The sequence below is a fragment of the Odontesthes bonariensis genome, chromosome 4 (genome assembly GCF_027942865.1).
Source record: "Odontesthes bonariensis isolate fOdoBon6 chromosome 4, fOdoBon6.hap1, whole genome shotgun sequence".
Classification (NCBI taxonomy): domain Eukaryota; kingdom Metazoa; phylum Chordata; class Actinopteri; order Atheriniformes; family Atherinopsidae; genus Odontesthes; species Odontesthes bonariensis.
This window is the reverse complement of record NC_134509.1, coordinates 38,106,812-38,129,855: the sequence shown is the minus strand read 5'-3', so window position 1 is coordinate 38,129,855 and position 23,044 is coordinate 38,106,812. Positions and strand designations below refer to the sequence as shown.

The 23,044-nt window shown below is 41.9% G+C and overlaps 2 protein-coding genes across 2 annotated transcripts in view; one reads left to right on the top strand and one right to left on the bottom strand.

The window, feature by feature from the left end:
* Positions 1-16,982, bottom strand: part of nup133 (nucleoporin 133) — a 34,395-nt gene extending 17,413 nt beyond the window's left edge. Inside the window, exons 1-13 of the mRNA XM_075464131.1 lie at positions 13,291-16,982; positions 12,877-12,992; positions 12,395-12,498; positions 11,900-12,133; positions 11,420-11,590; positions 10,849-11,004; positions 6,458-6,528; positions 5,314-5,461; positions 4,670-4,820; positions 2,947-3,101; positions 2,167-2,258; positions 554-717; positions 330-424 (exon numbers count right to left, since the gene is read on the bottom strand). Of these exons, the coding sequence (XP_075320246.1) occupies positions 330-424; positions 554-717; positions 2,167-2,258; positions 2,947-3,101; positions 4,670-4,820; positions 5,314-5,461; positions 6,458-6,528; positions 10,849-11,004; positions 11,420-11,590; positions 11,900-12,133; positions 12,395-12,498; positions 12,877-12,992; positions 13,291-13,418 (1,785 nt within the window). The 5' untranslated portion in view covers positions 13,419-16,982. The remainder of the gene's footprint in view (positions 1-329; positions 425-553; positions 718-2,166; positions 2,259-2,946; positions 3,102-4,669; positions 4,821-5,313; positions 5,462-6,457; positions 6,529-10,848; positions 11,005-11,419; positions 11,591-11,899; positions 12,134-12,394; positions 12,499-12,876; positions 12,993-13,290) is intronic.
* On the top strand, positions 16,362-21,873 carry taf5l (TAF5-like RNA polymerase II, p300/CBP-associated factor (PCAF)-associated factor). Its single transcript, XM_075464133.1, has 5 exons — positions 16,362-16,742; positions 17,210-17,351; positions 17,469-17,573; positions 17,755-18,515; positions 19,421-21,873. Exons 1-5 carry the CDS (start codon positions 16,680-16,682, stop codon positions 20,216-20,218), a joined length of 1,869 nt encoding a protein of 622 aa, XP_075320248.1. The 5' UTR covers positions 16,362-16,679; the 3' UTR covers positions 20,219-21,873.
* The last annotated feature ends 1,171 nt before the right edge of the window (positions 21,874-23,044 follow it).

The window sequence follows — 23,044 nt, the reverse complement described above, 5'->3', positions numbered from 1 at the left end:
GCAGCTCAGTGCTTCCACTGAAAAGGTGAAACAAGCAGAAACTTTCAAATTGCTTTTTACAAGTTACAACAATAAACTGAGCCCAGAAAGGCTTGCAAGTTTCCAAAAGATCAAGTAGGAATTAATCTAGATAAACAACAATTCTATGAAACATGTGAATGCAAATGTTTCCATCTTGTTAGTTTTGGTGTTTTAGGGAAAAGGACTTGCTGTCGCTCACTGTGCTTCACTCCAGAAAGTTGTGTTCCTGACTGTAAAGCACAGATGGCTAATTAAAGTTGTCGCTGAGGTGTAGATTGTGGAATGTAGAATGCAGAATGCATCTTTACCTGGAGCAGAAAGTCCATGAAACAACCGTGGGCCTTCATCTTGTCCTCCAGTTGGTGGAGGATGATGAGGGAGGTCAGAGGAAAGCCAGCACACTCTGAAACAATCAAAACAAAAGAAAGAGATGGACAAGTTTGAGGCTGACACTAGCTGTGAGTTTGTCTGCATGTTTCCAATAGTTATAATCACAGCTTTGAGGGGCGAGCCCCTTCTCTCCTCCCCTCACCATCAGGGACAGACTCAGCCCAGCGAGGATCTGAGGCCGGGTAATCGTCCACCAGGTCCAGGTTGATCTGAGTCACAATGCTGTCCAGCTCAGTTCCCTCCTCTCCATCACTGTCAGTGGGGAAGAGCTCATCTGTAATCGTCTGAGCTCCCATCAGGTCATTGCTGAAAAAGCAAGGACAAATAAATTCATCATTTCACTGTAAAGTTGGTTATGCTCAATTCAAGATTTTCAGGAAATGTAACTGTGTACCAGAAGACTTAAAGGCTGATTTATGGTCGGAAACCAGGTCGTCTGCGTGTGTGTCGCAGTTAACGCAGACATGCCCCCGCCCCTTACGCAGACACTCTGGTGCACCTCCCCAAAATTGTAACTCACCGCAGACAGTGCCGCAGACATCGCCGCAGGGAGGAGAGAAAGGAGGCCTCTGATTGGTCAACTCTACATCAGCTCTACACTATGCGTATTTCCGGTTTGCTAACCGGCTAAAGGGCCGTGTATACTCTCGCAGCAGTGTGTCGCAGTGAGCTTGTCGCAGACACGACGCAGTTATTTTTGATTTATGCCTACTTTTGAAGCGCTGTCTGCGCTATGTTAATCCCACGCCACAACGCAAGAAGGACCATCACGAACAAGCTAGGATTGTGGGTGTTACAGTTACGGAGGTCATTCAACAACAATGGCGACTGGACGAATGCGCACTTTGATTGAGATGCAGCTGATCGATCTAGAAATAGAAGAAATATTGCTACTACTGGAGCTGGCAGAGAGGCGAAAGAATCGTCACGGTTAGCGTCACCATTAGCCGGTTAGCAAACCGGAAATACGCATAGTGTAGAGCGGATGTAGAGTTGACCAATAAGAGGCCTCCTTTCTCTCCTCCCTGCGGCGATGTCTGCGGCACTGTCTACGGTGAGTTACAATTTTGGGGAGGTGCACCAGAGTGTCTGCGTAAGGGGCGGGGGCATGTCTGCGTTAACTGCGACACACACGCAGACGACCTGGTTTCCGACCATAAATCAGCCTTAATGGTGACGCTAACCGTGCTAACCGTGACGATTCTTTCGCCTCTCTGCCAGCTCCAGTAGTAGCAATATTTCTTCTATTTCTAGATCGATCAGCTGCATCTCAATCAAAGTGCGCATTCGTCCAGTCGCCATTGTTGTTGAATGACCTCCGTAACCGTAACACCCACAATCCTAGCTTGTTCATGATGGTCCTTCTTGCGTTGTGGCGTGGGATTAACATAGCACAGACAGCGCTTCAAAAGTAGGCATAAATCAAAAATAACTGCGTCGTGTCTGCGACAAGCTCACTGCGACACACTGCTGCGAGAGTATACAGACCATAGTATGATGCAGAGAAGTCCAACTCTTTATATATGCGAAGCTTTAAACAGTGTTTGATTGTTTCATTTGAAAATTAGTCATTTCATAAACGTGGACTGATCGTGTTTTCTGCTCCTGGATGAGCTCAAATAAACACAAAACACTTATGTCGCTGATCTTCTGCACAAACTGATGCACAGTTCTAAACCAGAGGGTATCAGGAAACAATCTCAGTTCCATACTTTGCTTTTGAAAATCGATCTGCAAACTTTTCTATTGACGTACCGACAGAACTGCAGGAAGGCAGCCTTCAGGAGTTTGGTCTTGTCCTCCTGGGGTACAGGCTCTGCCCTGGTTGGAGTCTCCATGACAGAAACCTTAAACAGCCACAAATAAGTTGATAAAACCATGGTTAACAAGCATTTCTTTTTCTATTTTAAGCATATTTTCTCTCACTGCAAGTCCAAAGAGTGAACTGTTATGGGAGGTAGGAGACTTGATAAAGGCAGAAGCTGCACAGGCCCATAACCTGAACCAATATTCTTATCCATCTGGATTTGGGCCTCATTCTCAGATCACAGTAGCAGGCAACAGATCATGGTTAATGTAAAATATGTTCTGGAAATACACAGTTTGGTTTAGAGCACTGGGGCTCAAGACTTCCTGTGAAGTCTTCAGACAATGACCTGCTCTATGGGCTCAGATGGAGAATAGTAGGGCTGAGCAATTATATCGATATTTCATTTCCCGATAAAGTATCGATTTTTCAGCCGTGAGTATCGATTTTTTTAAATTGTTATTTTTTTTATTTAATTGTTATTGTTTTTTTTCCCCCAGAAAATGATGTAAGTGTATCGAATCGTTGGCTGAATATTGTGTATCGTACCGTGACAGTGTATCGCTACAGCCCTAGAGATTAGGTGAAGGTTTTTACTACAGTGTTGGAAGGGTAACTGCTGTATGGTCCGACTGAAAAAAAGTGTCCTGGTAAATGTCTGAGAAAGTGTGGGACTGTGGTTCATGTGTGAAAAAGTCTTTGTGTAAAGCTCTTAACTGCAGTTTTACCTCTGGTGCTGCAGCCAGTGAAGAGCACAGTGAGTCCTCCATGGTCTCCGGTAGGATGGAGGCAGTCTCCCTGGCAACCACCGCAACCAGGCCGTTGTTCTGGGAGAAAAATACCGGCAGATTGGCACAGCAGCCTCCTCCATATATGCCATCACCTGAGCAGACAGATGAATTATTCATCCTTTGCGTTCTACCCTTCAGTTTTCAATTTTGTTAGATGATGGACATCAGACTTTAAACAGACTTTGATATACACACACAAGTTGTGGTCTTAATGCAGAGATACTCATGTGGCTCGCAAGCCACATGCAGCTCCTCAAGCTTTAATTGGTGGCTCGCACTCGCATAGTAGCTTATAACAATATGGTAACAATAACAATACATTTTTTCAGTATTAAGTGTTTTTATTAAGTTTGCATTTTTGTAGTATTAAGTATTTTTATTAAGTATTAATTAAGGCTTAATGGTGTTTCCTAATGGGGCACTGTTAAACCTGGCAACGCAGCCCGCTTAACCCACCTCACACTTGACCGCCGTGCGCGCTAGCTCCTTTAGCCAGCGCGAGATGCCGGCAAAATGGATCGGTTTTTAATTAAAAAAGGGAAAAAACCAGCACAAAAACCAAACGAAAATCAGCATGAAGACACCAGAGAGGGGACGAGCAGGCAAACATCGGGTGTATCGCGAGATGCAGGAACAATGGATTGTTTTTTAATTAAAAAAGGGCAAAAACCAGCACAAAAACCATGCTCATCTTGAATGTCTCACTATGATTACAAGAACAAACTACAAATACAACATGAAGAAAGTCAAGGACATGCATGCCAGCTTCCGCTCATCCCAGTATTAAGGTAAATGTGGTCTTAAAGGGGAACTCCGGGGCCCTATTACAACAATATTGTTGTAATATATTGTTGTAATGTTTTAAATACTTGAACGCAGTTTTTTTCTAGAGAAGATAATTGCTTTGTATATGGGAGTATCGTCCATTGACTCTTTTGGGCTTTCACATGCGCGCGCATACCAACAACCGGTGAGTTACATGCTGTTTATAAAGTTGTTTTGTAACGTCCCCATGCCAGTAATGTGAGAACCATGCATTTGGTTTTGATGGTAAGGCTTGTGACTTTATTGTCGGATGGTTTATAAAGTGGTGTGACGTTTCTGCAGTGTGCAAGTTGTTGTTTTACGTGGAAGGTTTAGAATTTGCCCATTGGCCACCACGTATTTGGCTAGCATGACAGGCTGCGCAAAAAGCTCAATCGCCGCACAGGGAGCGCCGATTTGCACCAGTCTGTGTCCTACTGTCAGTATTTGACAACCTCTAGCAATGGGATTGCGCTTCAAATGCCCCGGAGTTCCCCTTTAATTGAAAATATATTGGCTGTGTTGTTTCTTTTTTGTGGTATGTTTTATATGTAGAAATGCATATTTGCAAAAGTGGCCCTTCCCTTGATTTTGCTCTGCCAATGTGGCTCTTGTGAAAAAAAAATAGTGAGTATCACTGTCTAAATGGGTTAAAGATCGTCATAATACAATCCCCATCTGTGCTATATTAAATATCAGATTATGCCATTAATTTTATAATTTCTCCTTTGATCCCTAGTTATTTTCAAAAGCCAAATAGTCTTTTATCATCATGTAAAGTGTTAATAATCTTGCAAAGACGAGACACAATGAGTTGGCATCTGAGCATGGAAAACAAAGCGCTGCCACCTCGCACCTGGTAGGTTAAAGCTGATTTTCTCATCTGGCGGAGCTCCCCTGCTGGTGCCTGTTGAGCAGGTGAACACCAGCTCCTTGTTGTACAGGAAGGCAGTGGAGCTGGGGGAGCGTGGCATCACCAGGCGTGTGGCATGCAAGGCCTCCTCGCTCTGCGACAAATCAGAACACATTTCAAATGATATTGTGCATCACAAAACATTAGGAAAGTACAAATTCAAAACAATTGCGTCAGAAAAGGTTTTTTTCTCTACATTTACACAAAAATCTTATTATCTAGTCATGAGAGTGATTTCAACTTCTTTCTGAGATTTCTTTTCGACAGCCATTAAAGTCGAACACAGATCAGTGGGATTTCATTTGTGTTGCTCAAAGCAATGCTTGATGGTTAACTTCTGGACTTCCTGCCAGTGACGCTGTTATTCAAGATAAAACACCATCAACTGTTTTGATAGAGTTTATGGTTCTTTAGTAGACCCCGAGCAGAAATTACATTTCCAAGCAGCACTGGTCTAAGCAGCACTGACACAAACTATTCTCCTCTGATGTACTGATGCAGAGCCTATAAAAATCTCTACAGGTTTATATCTAAAAATTGTATACAGAATGTGAATCCCCCTCTGCAGCACGAGGATGGGGACTGACCTGGAATGGACAGTTATACTTTGTCACCTCTACAGTGAACTGCTCAGAGATGGAGGCCCCATTATCCTGCAGGGTGACCAGGCAGAAGTAGGCCAGGCAGGGAGTGTCTGAGGGGTTCCAGGCTGCAGCAGAAACCACCAGTCCGGCTCTGAAGGCACACAGCACAGAGTCAGAGTCAGACCAGATGCACATAACACATCGGGAAATCGTTTTTACTCATGAACTGGCTTCAAAGAGCAGCTTCAAAGTCAAAGCTGTCTTAGACTTTATAGGCAATTTCAGATGGCTATGAAGCGAGTTCAACACAACCGAGCTTCTTTTGCATTATATGGCACTTTAAAATCTAAAACTCCAGTCAGACATAAGTGGTATCATGGTGGTAAGGAATGTCTTTGTTAACCAGGTTTTCTTCTTCAGACTCTGTGAAAAGAGAAGCTGACTACATGACTAACTTCAGAATAACAAAAACACAGAACATATTCAGTCTATACATCTTTTAAATGGTTTGTACAGACTATGTTCTTGGTACAGCACAGATACGTTTTGCCTTCACAGAGAAAAAACTGTCAGGAAACATTAGCCGAAGGCCAACAGTTTTGTAGCCTTTGGAGCAGGTTATGTGTTCAGCACAAGTTACCATGGTGATTCAGGGAAAAAAAAGAGAGCAACCTACATAACAATGAATACTCTCACTTTAAGCTTATGACACTTCTGTCCCTTTAATCTTGCCTAGAGCGTCCCCAACAGACAGAAAAGAAGCTTAAAATTCAACAAACAAGTCAGGCATTTTAAACAAAAGTCTGAAAGAAGAAGAACTGTGAACTTGCTATGACTAAACAAAGAAAAACAGATTTTCTTTTTAAACATCCAATAATTACATTGATAAATACATGGATCAGGACAGTTCCATTCATTGTGATGGAACACAAACAAGCAGTCTACAATGACCACTAACAGTCACATGAAAAGGAAAGTACATTCTCTGACATAGAACTTGATTGAATGGGGAAGCGTGGGCTTCTGTTTTTATGTGTACAACTATTTTTGAAATCACGACAGTTTAGAGAGCTGTTGTGTCTGTGCATCTATCCAGCTCTGCAGGTTACACTCACACACACTTTTACATACAGACGAACACACTCACTGGCTGAGCTTCATGTCCAGGTACGCCACGTTTGCCATCTCCTTCATCTCCTCGTAATTGCTCTCTGAGCCCTGGTGAAAGAAACTTCAGTCACATTCTCAGCTCAATTTTAAGTCAGAAAAACAAGAGTTGTTTTTAAGTCTGGCTAACACTGAATTTGGTTTCTAACAGTTTAACTTATCTCAGAACATAGAGCAAACTTTTAACAACTTTGTGAATTAGAATGGTGGCCACAGTAGGGCTGTAGCAATACACTAATCTTACGATACGATACGATACACGATATTCAGCCAACGATATGATACGATTCGATACACTTACATCATTTTCTGGGTTAAAAAAAAAAAAAAAAAAAAAAAAAAAAAAAAAAAAAAGGGACAGTGTGATTTGACATGAATCGTTGCTGATTGGACTGGTGGTCCAACCTTTGAACCGGAAGGACAACACAGCCAGACAAACAGAAACAAACGAACATGTCACAAACGTGAGAGCTGTGCACTTTATACAACGTTTTTATAACTAATTTATCACTGTTTTGTAAAATGTGACCCCCTGGCATTGTATTGTATTACATTAATGTTCTGTGTTTTCACTAATTGTAACGTCTGACTTTTCAATAAAGTTTGCTTTAAAAAATAAATAAATAAATAAATAAAAATAAAATAAAATAAATCAATTAGATTTAATCGATACTTTACCGGGAAACGAAATATCGATATATATAACAGTATCGATAAAATTGCTCAGCCCTAGGCTACTGTGTGGGTCACTTTCAGACATGCATTTGTTTCCATGCCTGCAATGGTGAGTGAATGTGTCAGCTTCAGCCACTGGTCACTTTTCAGTAAAACTCATGATAGCATTGTTACAAGGTCTGACCCAGTAATACTTACATGTTCTTTACTGAATGCAGTCACATGTGTTGGTCACACATGAACATCAAATAAAAATACAACAGCGTACTCTGGTTTTCGTCCCGTTATCACTGATGCAAAATGTGTCTAAAGGCTCATTTATACTCCTGGTAAGTACGTAAATAGGTGCGTTCATTTCAAACGTTGTCAGGCGTCACTGCCCACATACTCCATGTGTGCTTTACATCATGGTTGTTTGGGCAATACATCCACCAGAGGGCAAAGTTCAGAGTTCACTTCCCAGTTCCAATGTTGGATCATGAGAATGCACCTTGACGGAAAGAGTCATGAAAAGAGGCAGCTCAGTAGATGACAGCGGTCTGAGTGGCCAATAGATACATTGCGGCATGTTGATGGAGTTCAACACTGCCCTCACAATTTCCGGTGGTACGGCTCCGTTTGCATACGCATCTGCAAGGTCTCTGAAAAGGTACCAAAATATGCACGAAATGAATGCAGACGATGGACAGAACGCTCTGTCTGTGTGCGTCTGCATATTTAACGTATAGTATCAATGAGAAAAGAAAAAAATGGGAAAAAAACAATGGTTGGTATTATCTGGCATGACTTGGTCCAGTTATGGTCCTGCTGCAGCCATGACTGACACAAGATGCTGAGACAAAAAGAGAACAGCAACAAGGCACCGGTGTAAAAAGTCCACCCGAGTAAAAAGAAAAAAAAAAATAACACCTTCTGGAATTAACAACAACTTTTAATCGTTACTGTAAGTGTAATACAATCTTGGTGATTGTCTGGTGACGTCTGGTGTTCAACCTCCCCAAGTTCTCCCACACGACTCCCCTTCTCCGTTCTCTACACTGGGTCCCTGTAGCTGCTCGCATCCTGGTGCTAGCCTACTGGGCAGTGGAAGGAACAGCTCCTTCATACCTCCAGGCTATGGTCGAGCCCTACACCTCCGCCCGACCACTTCGCTCTGCGGCCTCCAGGCAGCCGGCTGCACCGTCACTCAGCGGTCCCTGCGCACGATCGACACGGTCACGGCTAGGGCTGTGCAATATATCGAATTTCGATCGCGATAACGATATTGGTGTCAAACGATCTCAAAATTAATAATATCGAATATAAACGATATTATTAAAAAAAAAAAAACGCTGAAGAGAGATTAGCAACAACAACATTGGAAATGGAAGATATAGGGCAGGCTCAGTTAATTGAGAAAAAAGGGAGAAAAAGTTCGGTGATCTGGGACCACTTTAGATTTGAAGAAAAAGATATAAGTGTGTGTTTCAAAATGTGAGCTTATACACCCTTTTCTGTATGGATATGTCTAGGTGTTTTAGTAGGGGTCGTTTGGAAAAGAATAAAATATAGTCATAATTATGACTCATAATACAAAATATACAGTGTTAACAAAAAGGTACTACTGAAGCCTATAATAATTATACTGTATGTGCTTAGCACTCAACAAGGTGAAGCTCTAGTAGAGGTAGACCTAGGCCAGCAGAGGGCAGCCCATGGGATATTTTTTGCCGCTGGCAAAAAAAAACCAAAACATTTATATATCGTTTAAAATATCGTGATATCAATATTGACTGAAAATATCGTGATATTGATTTTTCCCATTATCGAGCAGCCCTAGTCACGGCTTTTCTCGGTTCTGGCACCCCGATGGTGGAACGATCTCCCGACTGATGTCAGGACAGCTGAGTCGCTGCCCATCTTTCGCCGCAGGCTGAAAACCCATCTCTTCAGGAAATACTACCCAGATCAGCCCTCTTAGGACATCACCTGTTTCGTCCTAGCTCCTTACGCACTTATTTGTTTCCTAAATGGTCTTTGTTTTCTAAATTGTCTTCCCATTTGTCAAGGTACCTAACTTACCGCATTTACTCTAGCACTAGTTATGCTCTTAGCTGTTTGGTTTTGGAAGGGAATGCACAAGTTATTTTGCCAACCGATGTGGAACACACTTATTGTAAGTCGCTTTGGATAAAAGCGTCTGCAAAATGACCGTAATGTAATGTAATGATTAAGAATTCAACGGGGTTGCTTGTCACACCACCGCTTCATGAACTGAAACCTGAAACTTTTCACTGCTCCCGCCCACTGCGAGTACGTTTTACTTACCTACTGTACCTGGAAAACTCTGACCATCTTCATGAACAACAAATATTACACATGTACTGTAGCAGTATCAATCACATGAAGACTTTGATTTTGCATATCTCATTTCTGAAAAGGGCTTTCGGTTTTTACATGCGTAGTGGCACAATTTGGTATAAGACTTCCTTGTGACCCAAACAACCAAAACTGCGCATCAGATCTGGGAAAAGCATCAGCTGCTGTAAGCACTGGCAGAGTTGACCTTTATACCTGTAGACAGTGCCGTTTCTTTTCATCTTGCACATCACAGCAAATAATAACTGACAGGTTCATACATCGTCTCCCAACTGATGCTCTGGAGATTTTACTAATAGGCTGAGTGGAAAATCTCCACAAGAAGTCCAGAGCGAATGTTTCACATATTTACTTTTATCACATGCCCCCGCTCTGAAACATCTGCAGATCATTTCAGGACACCAGTATGTGTATGAAAACAGCTTAAGTGTGACGCTTCCGTTCCAGAAAGTGAGTTTTACTGACACTGGGACAAAATAAGCACTGTTGGATTTCCAGATAAATTAAACTCTTTGTCAGACTCTGAACCTAGTAGCCGTTTAACAGTTTTCTTCAACAAACTTAGGATCCCGCAGAGCCGGAAGCAGCTGCCTAACAGACCAGCAACTCGTCAAAGCATAGATCAGAATGTATTCATTTGTAGGAGTTTTTAGAAAGGTCATAACCTTTTTAAGATATTAGCACAGACATTGTAGGACTATTGTCCTTGAATAACTTTAATAGCAGATTGTTATTCAAGTATCTAAGGCAGCAATTTTTTTTATGAATCTGCAATAAGTACAAGATAGATTCATCCTCAGTTCAGAATAAATCTATAGTTTGTCTTCTTTATAAGGTTGTCAACCAAATCCCTACCACCTCATCCTCACTGTCTAAGAGTAACAGCCAGTGATAAACATTTAACAGCGCTGCCAGAAGGATGGATCCGAATTAATCACCAATAAGATTTTAACCTTCTTTGTGTGTGTTATAAGTACCTTGCTATACTGCTGCAGTTTGTTAGCATAATTGTGATAATTGTGATTGTGGAGTTGCACTCAATGATAAAAGCCAGTGTCAACATTAACACAGAGTCACAGCAATTTAAAGTGTAATCAGACTGAAATATCTAGGGCCCAGTTTCACTTGAGGTCTGTACATGTCACATGGACATGTGTGTTTTTGTTTTGTTTTGTTTTTTCACAGGAACAAATTACAAAAAAGTCCATCCAACCATGACTTAAATGTAAAGTAAAAGGAGTAACAAAAAAAAACCACTTCAAGGTCAACAGTGGCAATGCTGATATTATGTGTACCATCATGCTGAACCCATACATTGTCACGGGAGTCTGCACTTACCCAAATTGAATCAGTGATGCTCTCGGTCAGAGCTCTGCGGGTATCCCAGCTGAAAATCTGGTGCTCTGAGCTTTCGTCCATCTCCCATTTACTTAGACTGGAAGAGGTCAGTGTGTAAAGGCAGCTGGTTCCCCCCTCCCACAGCACACTGTGGAGCTGAGCAAATAATACACAGTAATAAATCCCAGTACCACAGTGCAATGCTGATGCTCAGTAGTTTGTCAAAAAGTTAACATATATTGACTCATCTTTGACTTAACTGTTTTATTTTGTATTTTAGGAGCAGTACAGATTTTCTGCCTTGAATCTGTGTCCATGCCCCCAGAACATTAGAAATCTGAATACAGTTTGCTATGCTATCTGACCAATCTGAAACATTAGAAAAACAACCTACTTTTGATCACCTTTCACATACTGTGGGATACTGACCTCTAACCAAGATGCCAGTGTTTGAAAATGAATTACCTGCAGACTGAGCCCTCTCTGCAGCACTTCAATATTAAATGTTGCTACTGAGAAGTAATATAAAATGACCCCAAACACTACAGAAGAAAAATTTATTAGAACTCACTGTGTCATTGGCTGGAGGGGAGAGGATGCCAAACAGGCTGGAAACACGGCGTCCAATGCCAGACAGCATGCCCTGACCCTGCAGCAGAGGCCGATACTGTAGCTTCCCTGAAGAGTCTACGCTTGCCCTCAACATTTGACTCCTAACTGATGATATGACGAAGCTTCCACCCTGGGAGAGAAGAGGAGAGTCAGACAGAAAAACAGAGCTTCAGAAAAAATTGGGGTGGAAGTAAGGATTTAAGCTGAAGATTCAAACCAGGGGAGAAAAAAAAAAAAAAAAAAAAAAAAAGCAAACATAGATAAAAAAAAATTTGATGTTTCTGCTTCAGATGTTCAAGATCCCACAAATTATCAAAAATAAATAAATGCTGAACTAAAAAATTACACGGATAAACTAATAGCCGTTTTACCAGATATACTCAACACACCCACTGTCACATTCTTAGCGGTAATTCAGCCTTTCTGAAGAGCTACTCACTCTGACAGAAACGACAAAGTTGCAAAGATCTCCCAAGTCCAAATCCGATTCTGTGTAGTTGCCCTCATGAGCCAGGCTTGGCCAGAAACGAGCCGTACCTTCCACAGCCAGCGCCAAGACAGATATGGACTGAACAGGGGCCATCTCCAGAGAAGTGGAGGAAGTCACAGCCACCAGGTCTGCTGTGTAGTTGTACTCACTGCTGGGCAACTGCAGCTCCTTACACACAGACAGCTGTAGGAAAACACTATTTCACTTTGTTGTTCACAAATCCTCCTGAGATGGAACTATTTGAAGTCCTTTTTTTTCTTTTATATCGATCATCAGCAGAATACTAAAAGATAAACAGCTTCCCTCGTCCTTCAGTTGCTTTTTAATTTGAGGAGATTTAATATACACTCATACAGAGACATCATACCATGACATTTGAGAGCCTGAAACCAGTAAATGTAACATGAAACCATTGTTGGGTTGGTGCATGCTTATGTATTGTACCTTGGCTACAGGAGTCACACAGATCTTCCAGATGATCAATCTCTCTCCACAAACCATCCAGGCCCAGCCACTCTCATTCACCTTCACTGAGATCTGATCATCAGCTAGATGCATCAACATACACACACAGCTGGTTAGTGTCAACACAATGAGACATTTAAAACAGAAAAGAAAGAAATACATCACAATAAAAACTGCGAATCACAGGTAGCAGACACATTTCGGCCTAGTGTGGGCTTCTTTGGCACTTCTGGCAAAGTTGTGGCTCTGACAAGTGTTATGCGGACCAGCTGTGGCACAAAGGTCATGAGCTGTGCCTATATTGAATCATGGCATCTGTTGTATGGGCCATATCTGACCAAAATATATCGAGTCATCTCTTACATGGCTTACGGCAAGTCTTGTGGGGGCCCAGATGTGGCCCAAAAGCCCAAATAACATGCCAATTTAGGCCACACCTGGGTTCAGGCAGGTACACTTACCGTCAGCCATGGTCAGTGCCTCCATCACTTTGACAGGCAGGGACGAGCCAAACGTCTGTACATCATAGCAGATGGTTTCTGCAGCTGCGTGGCTCTGTATCCGCGTGGGTGTTGACCTGTGGAAGAGAGACTTCACATATTAAGAAACACAAACTCTTGGTACCACTGTCTAAACATAGAGCTGAAACTAGTGAGTGGTCAAGTTTATGGCGCTTAAATTTTCCAACATCAGTAATATTAGTGAATCCGAAAGTATTAGTATGTCAGTGAGGTGAAAAAGAAATATAACTGTAGCCATCATAAAGGGAGAATTTAATGAACCACTAATAGATCAGACTCTACTCGTACAAGTAGCAGTTTTTACTGTATACAAAAGAAGAACAACATATGTTCCTGCTGGGTATATCCACTCACCTCGCCGACAGAGGCGTCCTGCGCGGGGAGAACGGAAGGCTGGTAGCCGCTCCGGAGAGGCTCTTCCTCGCTGCGGTCCTGCCCTGCTGCCTGCGGGCGGAGCTCGGAGCAGTGCGGGGACTAAACATGCCTGCGGTACTACCCCGAACAGTTCTACAGTAGACAAATATCTACTGCTAGCACCGTAAAAGCAGGCTTACACTGTTATCCACTTTGCGTTGCCTCCCTCCAAACAACGCGCGGGGCAGTCGCTTGAATTAAACGTCAGTGTTGACGACAGCATGGACAGCCCATTATAAAAAAAAAACTTTATCAAAAGCATGAACATTTACAGCAATGAGGAGCCCCTTAAGTGGACTCGAAGGGAACACTTCAAGCTCACATTCGACAAAACTTTGTCCGCATGAATTACACCTTGCTCTCATGTCATAGACTTTTTTTTAAATTTATTTTTTTAAATTGTTTTTATTAAATCATGTACAAAATACATGGCCTACGTCATCTTATATACATTTTAAAGGAGCAGGTGCATTTGAAGACTGCAGAACAGAAAACATGTATCATGTCATATACTTTGTACTCCTTTATTTATCTTCCTGCTTAACCCATAAGCCACAAAGCAAGAAATCTGTTCTATCTATGTGTGTGCAAACAAACAATTAAACAATAGGAAACACATGAAAAGTCTGGGAATTGGTTAATCAGGTGTAAAGACAGTTGTTCATGACAGTCCTTTTTGCCTCGACTATGAGACTTATACCGTGGTTACCTGACCCACTAGAAGATCAATAATCTCTCAGTTACACATTAATAATATTAAATATTATGAATAATTAATTAAACAATTTCCAATAAAAGTATGACTGGAAATCCTGTGTGGTAATCAGGTTGCAAAGCTGTAACTCTGCTGCGCTAACTTTGCTCTATTTAAAGTCACTGTGTGGAAACAGAAAAACTAAATAAATCCTAAAATCTGACATCGACATATTAGCCTTGTCATAGCCATGCAGACGGAAATAGTAGACCAGCGAAAGCTATGGCCAGAGAGGAGAGGGAAAACTGGCGGCTTTTAATTTTTTGGACTTTGCTTCTTTGAACAACACCTTTAAAATCAATTGGATCAATCAATTTCTAAAAAACCCAAATTCAATGTGGAACTGTATCTCCAATCATATTTTTTCTAAGATTGGCGGCCTAAAATTCCTCTTAGCATGTAACTATAACATAGGGAAAATTCCTATTTGTCTTTCCAACTTTCATAAACAAGCACTACTTGCATGGTCATTGATATACAAACACAATTTTTCACCACACCGTTACTCCATATGGAATAACAAAGATATACTTTATAAGAACAAATCAATATTCTTAAGGGAGTGGTTCAACAATGATATAATTTGGGTCAAACAACTATTCAATAGCAATGGTAGCTTATTTTCTTATGAGGAGTTCCTTCAATTTTATGGAATACCCGTAACACCAAAACAATTTGCCATCATCTTTGATGCAATCCCACCTGGTGTAATAATGTTGTTTAAAAGCAACACATCTGCCTCTATACTTGATGCTCCCTTCACTGAGGTAACCAACTCACCAGTTGGGAAAATATGTTTTGTCCCTTCTTCTAGCAAAAAGAAAAATTGTAAAATTCGTGCGCTTTTCCAAAGTAATATCAGATGTGTTTCTCCTGTAATTTTTCACTGGAATAGTTATGTAAATGATTTATGTTGGGATAAAATTTGGTCTCTTCCTCAAAAATTCTTTGTGCTTAATAAGGTTAAAGAAGTGTCATTCAAAATTATCCATAGATGTTACCCAGTTAAATCATTCTTTATCAAATTCAAATTTGTTGATCTTGATCTGAAGTGTGCCTTTTGTGACACTCACACTGAGACCATTATTCATCTGTTCTGGAAATGTGAATATACCCGTAAGCTGTGGCAAGATATTTGTAGATTTATTTTAGATCATATATACTGTGATTTTAAGCTCCTTCTGCAAAATATAATATTTGGTTTTATAAAGAGTGATGCCCCTGCTGAAAAAGAATATTTTTTAATTAATCTCATTTTAATTCTTGCTAAATATTACATTCACAAATGTAAATTTGCCAAAGTGAAACCCAATTTTTTTGCTTTCATGATAGAACTCCAGATATACTTTAAGTCAATTTCCTCTTCTAACAATAAGAAAGCAATCAAAACTATAAATCTTGTCTCCCAATTTGAAATTTTTAACTCAGTGTAATTCTCATTGTTCATGTCCCCTGGTATATTCTCTTTATATTTCTCTTTCTCTCTCTCTCTTCATTTATTATTTAAACTACTTGTGTATGTATTTATTTCGGTATGCTTATTTGTTCTTCATTTATTATTAATGATACTTGTCTTGTTTTTGCACTATTTTTGTATCTTGTAAAGCAAAATAAAGTTATATTTAAAAAAAAAAGAAAAAAAAAAAAAAAAAAACTGGCGGCTTTTTCCGGGTGGTACTGCACTCTAGGGGCGCCAACGAAGCAGTGCAGAGCACGCCGAACTCTATGGTGGTACTATGAGATTCACCTTAGATGCAGCCATTGCTTTGGATAGAATTTTTTATATTTTTTCATTTTAATTTTCCTAAAGGCAGGAGAAATTATCCTTTCAAACGGCACTTGGTTTGATTTTTTTTAGACTCACTAGATCTTTTTAAAATACACATTTATTGTCAGTATTGCCTCACGAGTGACGTCACGCATGTGGCATCACTTTACGGCATGGTCAGTCCTAGCGCTGAGCTAGCAGAGAGGTGTTAGCTCAAATAGTTACAGATTTCAGCACAGCCCTTTTACATACTCTCTGACTAGCCTCTGGTTTAGCTTTGGTTGTTGTTAGCAGCACCAGGTTAGCACTCTGGCACAGTGGACGAGTATCGTAAAGCAGCCGGTCGTAATCTGCCGTGCGTTCTTCAGATTCCGTTAGCTAAATGCTAGCGGAGACTGACTCGCAAATGCCAGACCTGTAAGAAAACAGAAAGATATAACTCCCAGGTTATTGTACTTTTTATATAAATCTACATCCCTCTGTCAGAAATCACAGTAATATTTTCAGGTTTCAGTCGCTAGCGGGGACATTTTTTGAGTTATTAGCGCCAGCCCTATGGCCAATGGTCATTCTGCACTCGCTCGCCAGCGCCCCCAGAGAAAATCAACTGAACTGCAGCCAAATTTTTTATAATGGGGCGAATAGGAAGTGGAACGGCTGTCTGTAAATGGGCTGTGCTATGGCTGCGCAGAAAGGAGGGCGGCGAGCTAGCATAACCGAGCATTATTAATTGAGCCTTAACGGTGGCGGACAACCACGATGGAACGGTAACGAAAACAAGCGGCGTAGTTTCTGTTGGACACTGGCATGCATTACAACTCAACTTGCTTGATACACAGACTGACAACTAGAGGAACAACAAGATATGCAGTGAGTATCTGCTTTCAGCCGGCGGTGCTACAGACCTGACTTAATCCCGCTAAAAGTTTTGAGCTGCCAGGCCCATTGGCCATTGCTAAAGTTAGCCGATTAGCTCAATGCAGGCTTCCACCTTGAATGTGAAAATTGATCAGCTTTTCACAGGGCTCGCTCCAGTTGTTTCCGGCTTACAAATAAGCCCAGGGTCTCATTACCAGTGTCACTTTTTAAAAAAATATTTGGGCTAGTAAAACACTCGCTGCTTTGCTAGCTAACTGGGACGGTGCACTGTGCAGGGAGGTTCACTGTGGGGTCACTGGGGCGATGACGAAAACTAAGTGCAGCGCCATGACAACTTGAAAGCGTGTTTTAGATTAGGTGCGGTACTAATTGGCAGAATGTGAGATATAATTAAACGTATGAACTTTCTGTATTAAGACTGTCAAGTGTGTGACATGGGTATGGTTTGTATTCGTCAGGTCATGAAACGGGTTCGCACAGAGCAGATCCAGTACGCTGTGGCTCAGTACCTGAAGAAGAGGCAGTATGTGGACACCGACGGCTCCCTAAAAGGAGCCAAGCTTTTCCAGTCAGCTGAAGAGATGGCTGCCAGCTTAACAGGTTAGCAGATGTTAAAGAAAAATACTAATTTCACACGCATCGGAATGAACATTATAGGGGATTGTTTGAATTAATGTATTTCTACACTCTCCAAACCTTTCTGTCTTTTCTGAGCAGTACAAACGGAGTCGAGCTGTGCCAACGTCATTTCTGCTGCTCCCTGTCAGTCTGACCCACAACAGTATGAGACACAGTTCTCCAGGCTGCGCTCCTTTCTCTCAGGTCTGCATCTTTTCAGCTGAAAATAAATGTGGATTTCCACAATCTAACACGAGTGTGTGTTGCTCTTTTATGTTAGCATTTAGAATGTCCGCTCTCAGTTAAGAAAGAAGCATCCACCAAGTTCTATTAAAGACATTTTCTTTGATTAGAAAACCTTAAGAATCCTGTCTCCTATCAACAGAAGCAGAAATATCCTGGGCTCAAGAGGTGAGCGGCATTCTCTATCCACTGTTTGTCTACCTCCACCTGGATATGGTGCGCTTTGGCCTGAAGGGGGCAGTGGATGGTTTTTACAGCCGTTTTCATGACGCCTTTCATCAGGACAGCGAGCAGCGCGGTGTCATAGAGCAGCTCCGGCATGTTCTGACAGCACAGGACGTTGCAGCCAACCCCAAGCTGAGAGCTTTTCTGGAGCACAAGTACGTGGTTCATCTGACGGAGCCGGCTTACAGCTATTTACTGCGTTACCTGCAGAGTGAGGACAACAGCGCCCTCTGTAGGGCCCTGAGCGCACACCTGCAAGTGGAGGTTACTGCTTCCAGACGTACAGACTACCAGCTGTACGGAGCTGCTGGGGTTTCAACAACTGCCCCAAACTCCACTTCCTCCTGGGTGGGAGTGGATGGAGCAGAGGGTGGGGAGGGGGTGGAGGTTCCTGCAGGGATTCCGCAGAACGAGGCAGCCTTGGACGCTCTGCAGGACTGCATCAAGAAAGTCCGCGAAGGCCCCCCATCGCTCACGACCATTTGTTTTTATGCCTTCCACCACACGGAGCAGATGCTGAACACGGCCGAGGTGTCGGCTGACAGCCGGCTGCTGGCTGCAGGCTTTGACAGCTCTACGGTGAAGCTGTGGAGCCTCCGAGCCAGAAAGCTGAAGGCCACACCACATCAGGCTGACGTATCGCGCATCCACCTGGCATGTGATGTACTGGAGGAGGAAGTGAGTATACTTAGTGTTTGTATTTTTTGAAAACAATGCTGGCTTGGAGGTAGAGCTTTTGAGGGCACTAACAATTTCAAGGTAGGACTTGAAGCACTGAACAGCTTAGATTTGAGCTAGTATTTTCTTTCCACGTTCTTTCAATCAAAAAGAAACACCCATATCTCAGCACATTCCTGTGGGAATCTACCACATTGCTGATTTGACTGCAGCTCAGGCCTGCTTTTCAGGCAGCAAGTCAGCAGGCTAATTTCCTTTATTTTCCCAAGTCTTTGGACCGCTACAGAAACTCAACCACAGTCTTTGGACATGGTCATGAAACTTCCCAATTGACAAAATTAATCTCCAACTCGTAAATGGCGGTGACCAACTACTTTAAAAAAAAAAAAAATGTTTGGGGGGCTTTTTATGCATTTAATGATAGGACAGTTGGAGAGAGACAGGAATGCAAGGGGCAGAGAGAGAGGGGAGACATGTAGGAAAGGGCCGCTCGGTGCGGGACTTGAATCGGGGCCAGCTGCAGCGAGGACTATAGCCTCTGTACATGGGGCGGCTGCTTAACCCACTATGCCACCGACCGCCCCCGACCAACTACTTTTTAAATGTCTTTTATGTATAAAAAGTTTCCCTATGTCATTAGCTGGTTTCTTTACTCTGGTATCATTTGTAAATGCAGTAGTTTGGGATTTTAGTTTGTTGGACAGAACACAGAGGAAGTCTTTTCGTCTCTTGAAAGCTGAACTTTTTTTCTTTCTCTGTGGTTTAACAGTGATGGGCTAAACTGTGAATTAGGAAACCAGTTTCAGAAAGGAGCATCAGTTGTGGTCCACTAGCGGCACAATATTTTCAGTTTGTGTAAGCACATAACGATAGAACCAAGTAATACCAGATGTCTCTCTTCCCAGGCTGATGAAGAGGATGGCTGCGGTAGTGAGATAAAAACGCTGCGAGGTCACAGCGGCCCTGTGTACCGTACCGCCTTCCTGACAGACAGCTCTGGCCTGCTCTCTTGCTCTGAAGACACAACCATTCGATACTGGGACCTGGGCAGCTTCACCAACACGGTGCTCTACCAGGGCCACGCCTACCCGGTATGGGATGTTGATGTGAGCCCCTGCAGCCTTTATTTCGCCAGCTGCTCACATGACCGCACCACCCGTCTTTGGACGTTCTCTCGCACTTACCCACTGCGGCTTTATGCTGGACATCTCTCAGATGTTGACTGCATCAAATTCCACCCAAACTCCAACTACCTGGCCACCGGCTCCACAGACAAGACGGTACGACTATGGAGCACCCAGCAGGGGGCCTCTGTTCGCCTCTTCACTGGCCACCGTGGCCCTGTACTCTCACTCGCTTTTTCACCTAATGGGAAGTACCTGGCTTCTGCTGGGGAGGACCAGCGCGTGAAGCTTTGGGATTTGGCGTCAGGCACTCTGTTTAAAGACCTTCGCGGGCACACGGACAGCATCACAAGTCTGTCCTTCAGCCTGGACAGCAGCCTCGTGGCGTCGTCATCAATGGACAACTCGGTCCGCGTGTGGGATATCCGCAACTCCCACGGTGGGACACCTGCTGACGGCTCATCCAGTGAGCTGGTGGGACTGTACACTGGAAACACCAGCAATGTGCTCAATGTCCAGTTCATGGCTTGCAATCTACTGCTGGTGACAGGAACAGCACAGGAGAAAGCAGAACAGTAACCACAGCGGTCTGCTTTTTGTGTTCATATTTAAAGAAAAGGTTGAGTGTGTCAAATCTTACTTTGAAGATGCTTTCATCACACAGATTCCTCTTTTCTCTTGCTCATAAATTGCTGGAGAGTGCCCAAGAGTCTGCTTTATGTGTTCCTTGTTAGTTACGGCATAGGGGGGAAAAAAACTTAGCTAATTTTGTTTTATACACTCGTCTCATTCTTTTTAAAACTGTCTGAGATGTTCATTTGAAGATGAGATGTGACCAAACCTTTTTTTTTTATTTTTTTTTTTTATGAAAGAATGACCCAGTTTCTCTTGTGCCTGAAAATTAAAAGGTGAAATGTTTAGTTTGTTGTAGTTTTGGACAGTCCCAGCAAAAATGTAATTTTTTTTTTTCTCAACCTGAGAAAATAATACCATGTCTTATTTTATTTTTTTCTTCTTTAATTGCTGGTTGTTGTTGAAGTTTTGCACGGTTGAGTTTTGGGGAAAAATTGGTTTGTGGTGGGACTACTACTTCACAGTATTCTTGAGTAATGGTCTCTTAACTGGACTCAAATGAAAAAATGGATAACAGTTGTGTTGTTACTGAACAAGCAGCTGGCAGCACTCCAAAAGTGTTGGTTGTTGCAAGGAGAGTTGGCATCATAATAAACAGTTCTGTTTAATTGTCAAAATGGCCTAAAAACTATTTTCTGCAGACGGCTTCGAAAAATGTGTTTTGAAAGGATGAGTTTATGAATTAAATGTTTTATATCTTGATATATCTTCATTTATATGGCACTTTTCAAAACACTATCTACAAAGTATGGATCTAGAGGTGCTGATGCAACACTTCCACAGGATGGAGATATGTAAGGCAGGCTTGGTTCTGGTGGCTCAACATAGAGAAGAACTGATGAGCAAGTAATGTCGGCAATGTAACGCACAGAATAAGTTCTAAATATTTTCTATACAGTTACACCAGGACAGTAACACTTTTATAATTTGTAGATGACAAACAACCTAAATTGGTAATAGTGTCAAAAGTTGACATCTGTACAGCGAGCACACAATCATTTGCCCCACCTGATGGAAATGCTCTTGAAAGGTTAAATCAATTATTTGCTTGAGAATAAAAACAGTGCTGTAATAGGTCCGTCAACAGAATGGAGCTGTTTTGATATATATTCTAAAGCAATTTGCCACTAAATCAAAGGAGTTTCTCACATGATACCATAGTGAAGTGAGGATTGAAGATGATGTGCTCGATGGGGAAATTAAAACAATTTCCACTAATGTTATTTTACTGAAATTACTGTTGCAGCCACTGTGTGCAATATACAGTATCTCAGTTGCAAACGTACCCACTGGTGGACGGATTTTAAAGAACATTTTATGTGGATACCAGGGAGGAAAGTGTCCAGCAGAGGTTTGTGTTGTAATCAGACAACTGCAGATCTGTTTGAAAAAAAAGTATTCATAGTGTTGGAGAATGTGTTTCTTAGAGTGAAAGGTTGTATTTTCACATTATCCTGTCGGAATCTGTTACTGTGCATATCTTCGAAAGTGTAAATTTGCTGCCTTTTTCTTTATACTGTTTTAGGCTAAATAAATTCGAGCCTGGAAGCTTGTCACTGTGTTTTTCCATCTGGTAGCCCTTAATAAAGAATTTATTTGAACTAATGCTTCAGTGTATTGCTTTTGTGATTTTATTGCAAGTATCACTGCCTTCGTGGAGTATTCAGTCTTACTGTATCAACTCATCACTGTTTGTCTTTGCAACCCCCCTTAATGCACACTGTTCCACTGCCCCCTCACTAAACTACATTACCCGGCTGTATATAAAGTTCACCCCACCTCTTCCAGGCACGTTGAAAAATGCAATATATACATATTGATGTTTAAGTGATTTTATTGATCTTTTTGAAAAAGGTGGGCAGAGAAGATCCAGTTTGTCCACAAATGTGTGAGAAAATCATTGAAGTGTTTAAAAACAATATTCATCAAAGAAAGATTGGAAGGGATTTGCATATTTCTTCCTCGACAGTGCAGATTATCATTAAAGCATTCAAGGAATCTGGAGGAATTTCAGTGTGTAAAGGACGAGGGAGCAATCCTAAACTGGACACCCATGATCTCTGATCCCTCAGAGACCTCCTGACCCAGTATGAACCTTCCAGACCCCTCAGGTCATCTGGATCAGGTCTTCTATCAGTTCCCAGAGTCAAAACCAGATATGGAGAAGCTGCATTCAGCTTCTATGCTCCACATGTCTGGAACAAACTCCCAGAAAGCCTCAGATCAGCTGAAACACTCAGTGTATTTAAGTCCAGGTTGAAGACACACCTATTTTCAGCTGCATTTGAATAAAGCTCCAAATCTGAAGCTTGAGTTTCAAAACTTAATCATATTTTAACTACTGATTCTATTTGATTTTATCTATTGTTCTTATTTCTTTCTTTTTTGTTTAAAATTGAAATCATGCTTTTTATTTCTACTGTTTTAACGTATCTGTAAAGCACTTTGAATTGCCTTGTAGTTGAATTGTGCTCCACAAATAAACTTGCCTTGCCTCAGACGGCGCTGCATCAAGAAGCGTCATTCATCAATAGCTGATAGAACCACACGGACAAGGGAATACTGTGGGAAACCTTTGTCAAGCACTATAACACAGAGCTCCATTCACAAATGCCACTTCAAACTTTACTGTGCTGAAAAAAACTGCTCGGAGGCATCTGGGAAGGACCATCACACGTGTGTATTGTGGTCAGACCAATTAGTATTCCAGATCGTTGTTGGAGGAAATAGGTGCTGATTTTTTAAAGAACAACCACCCCCGTACTGTTGCAC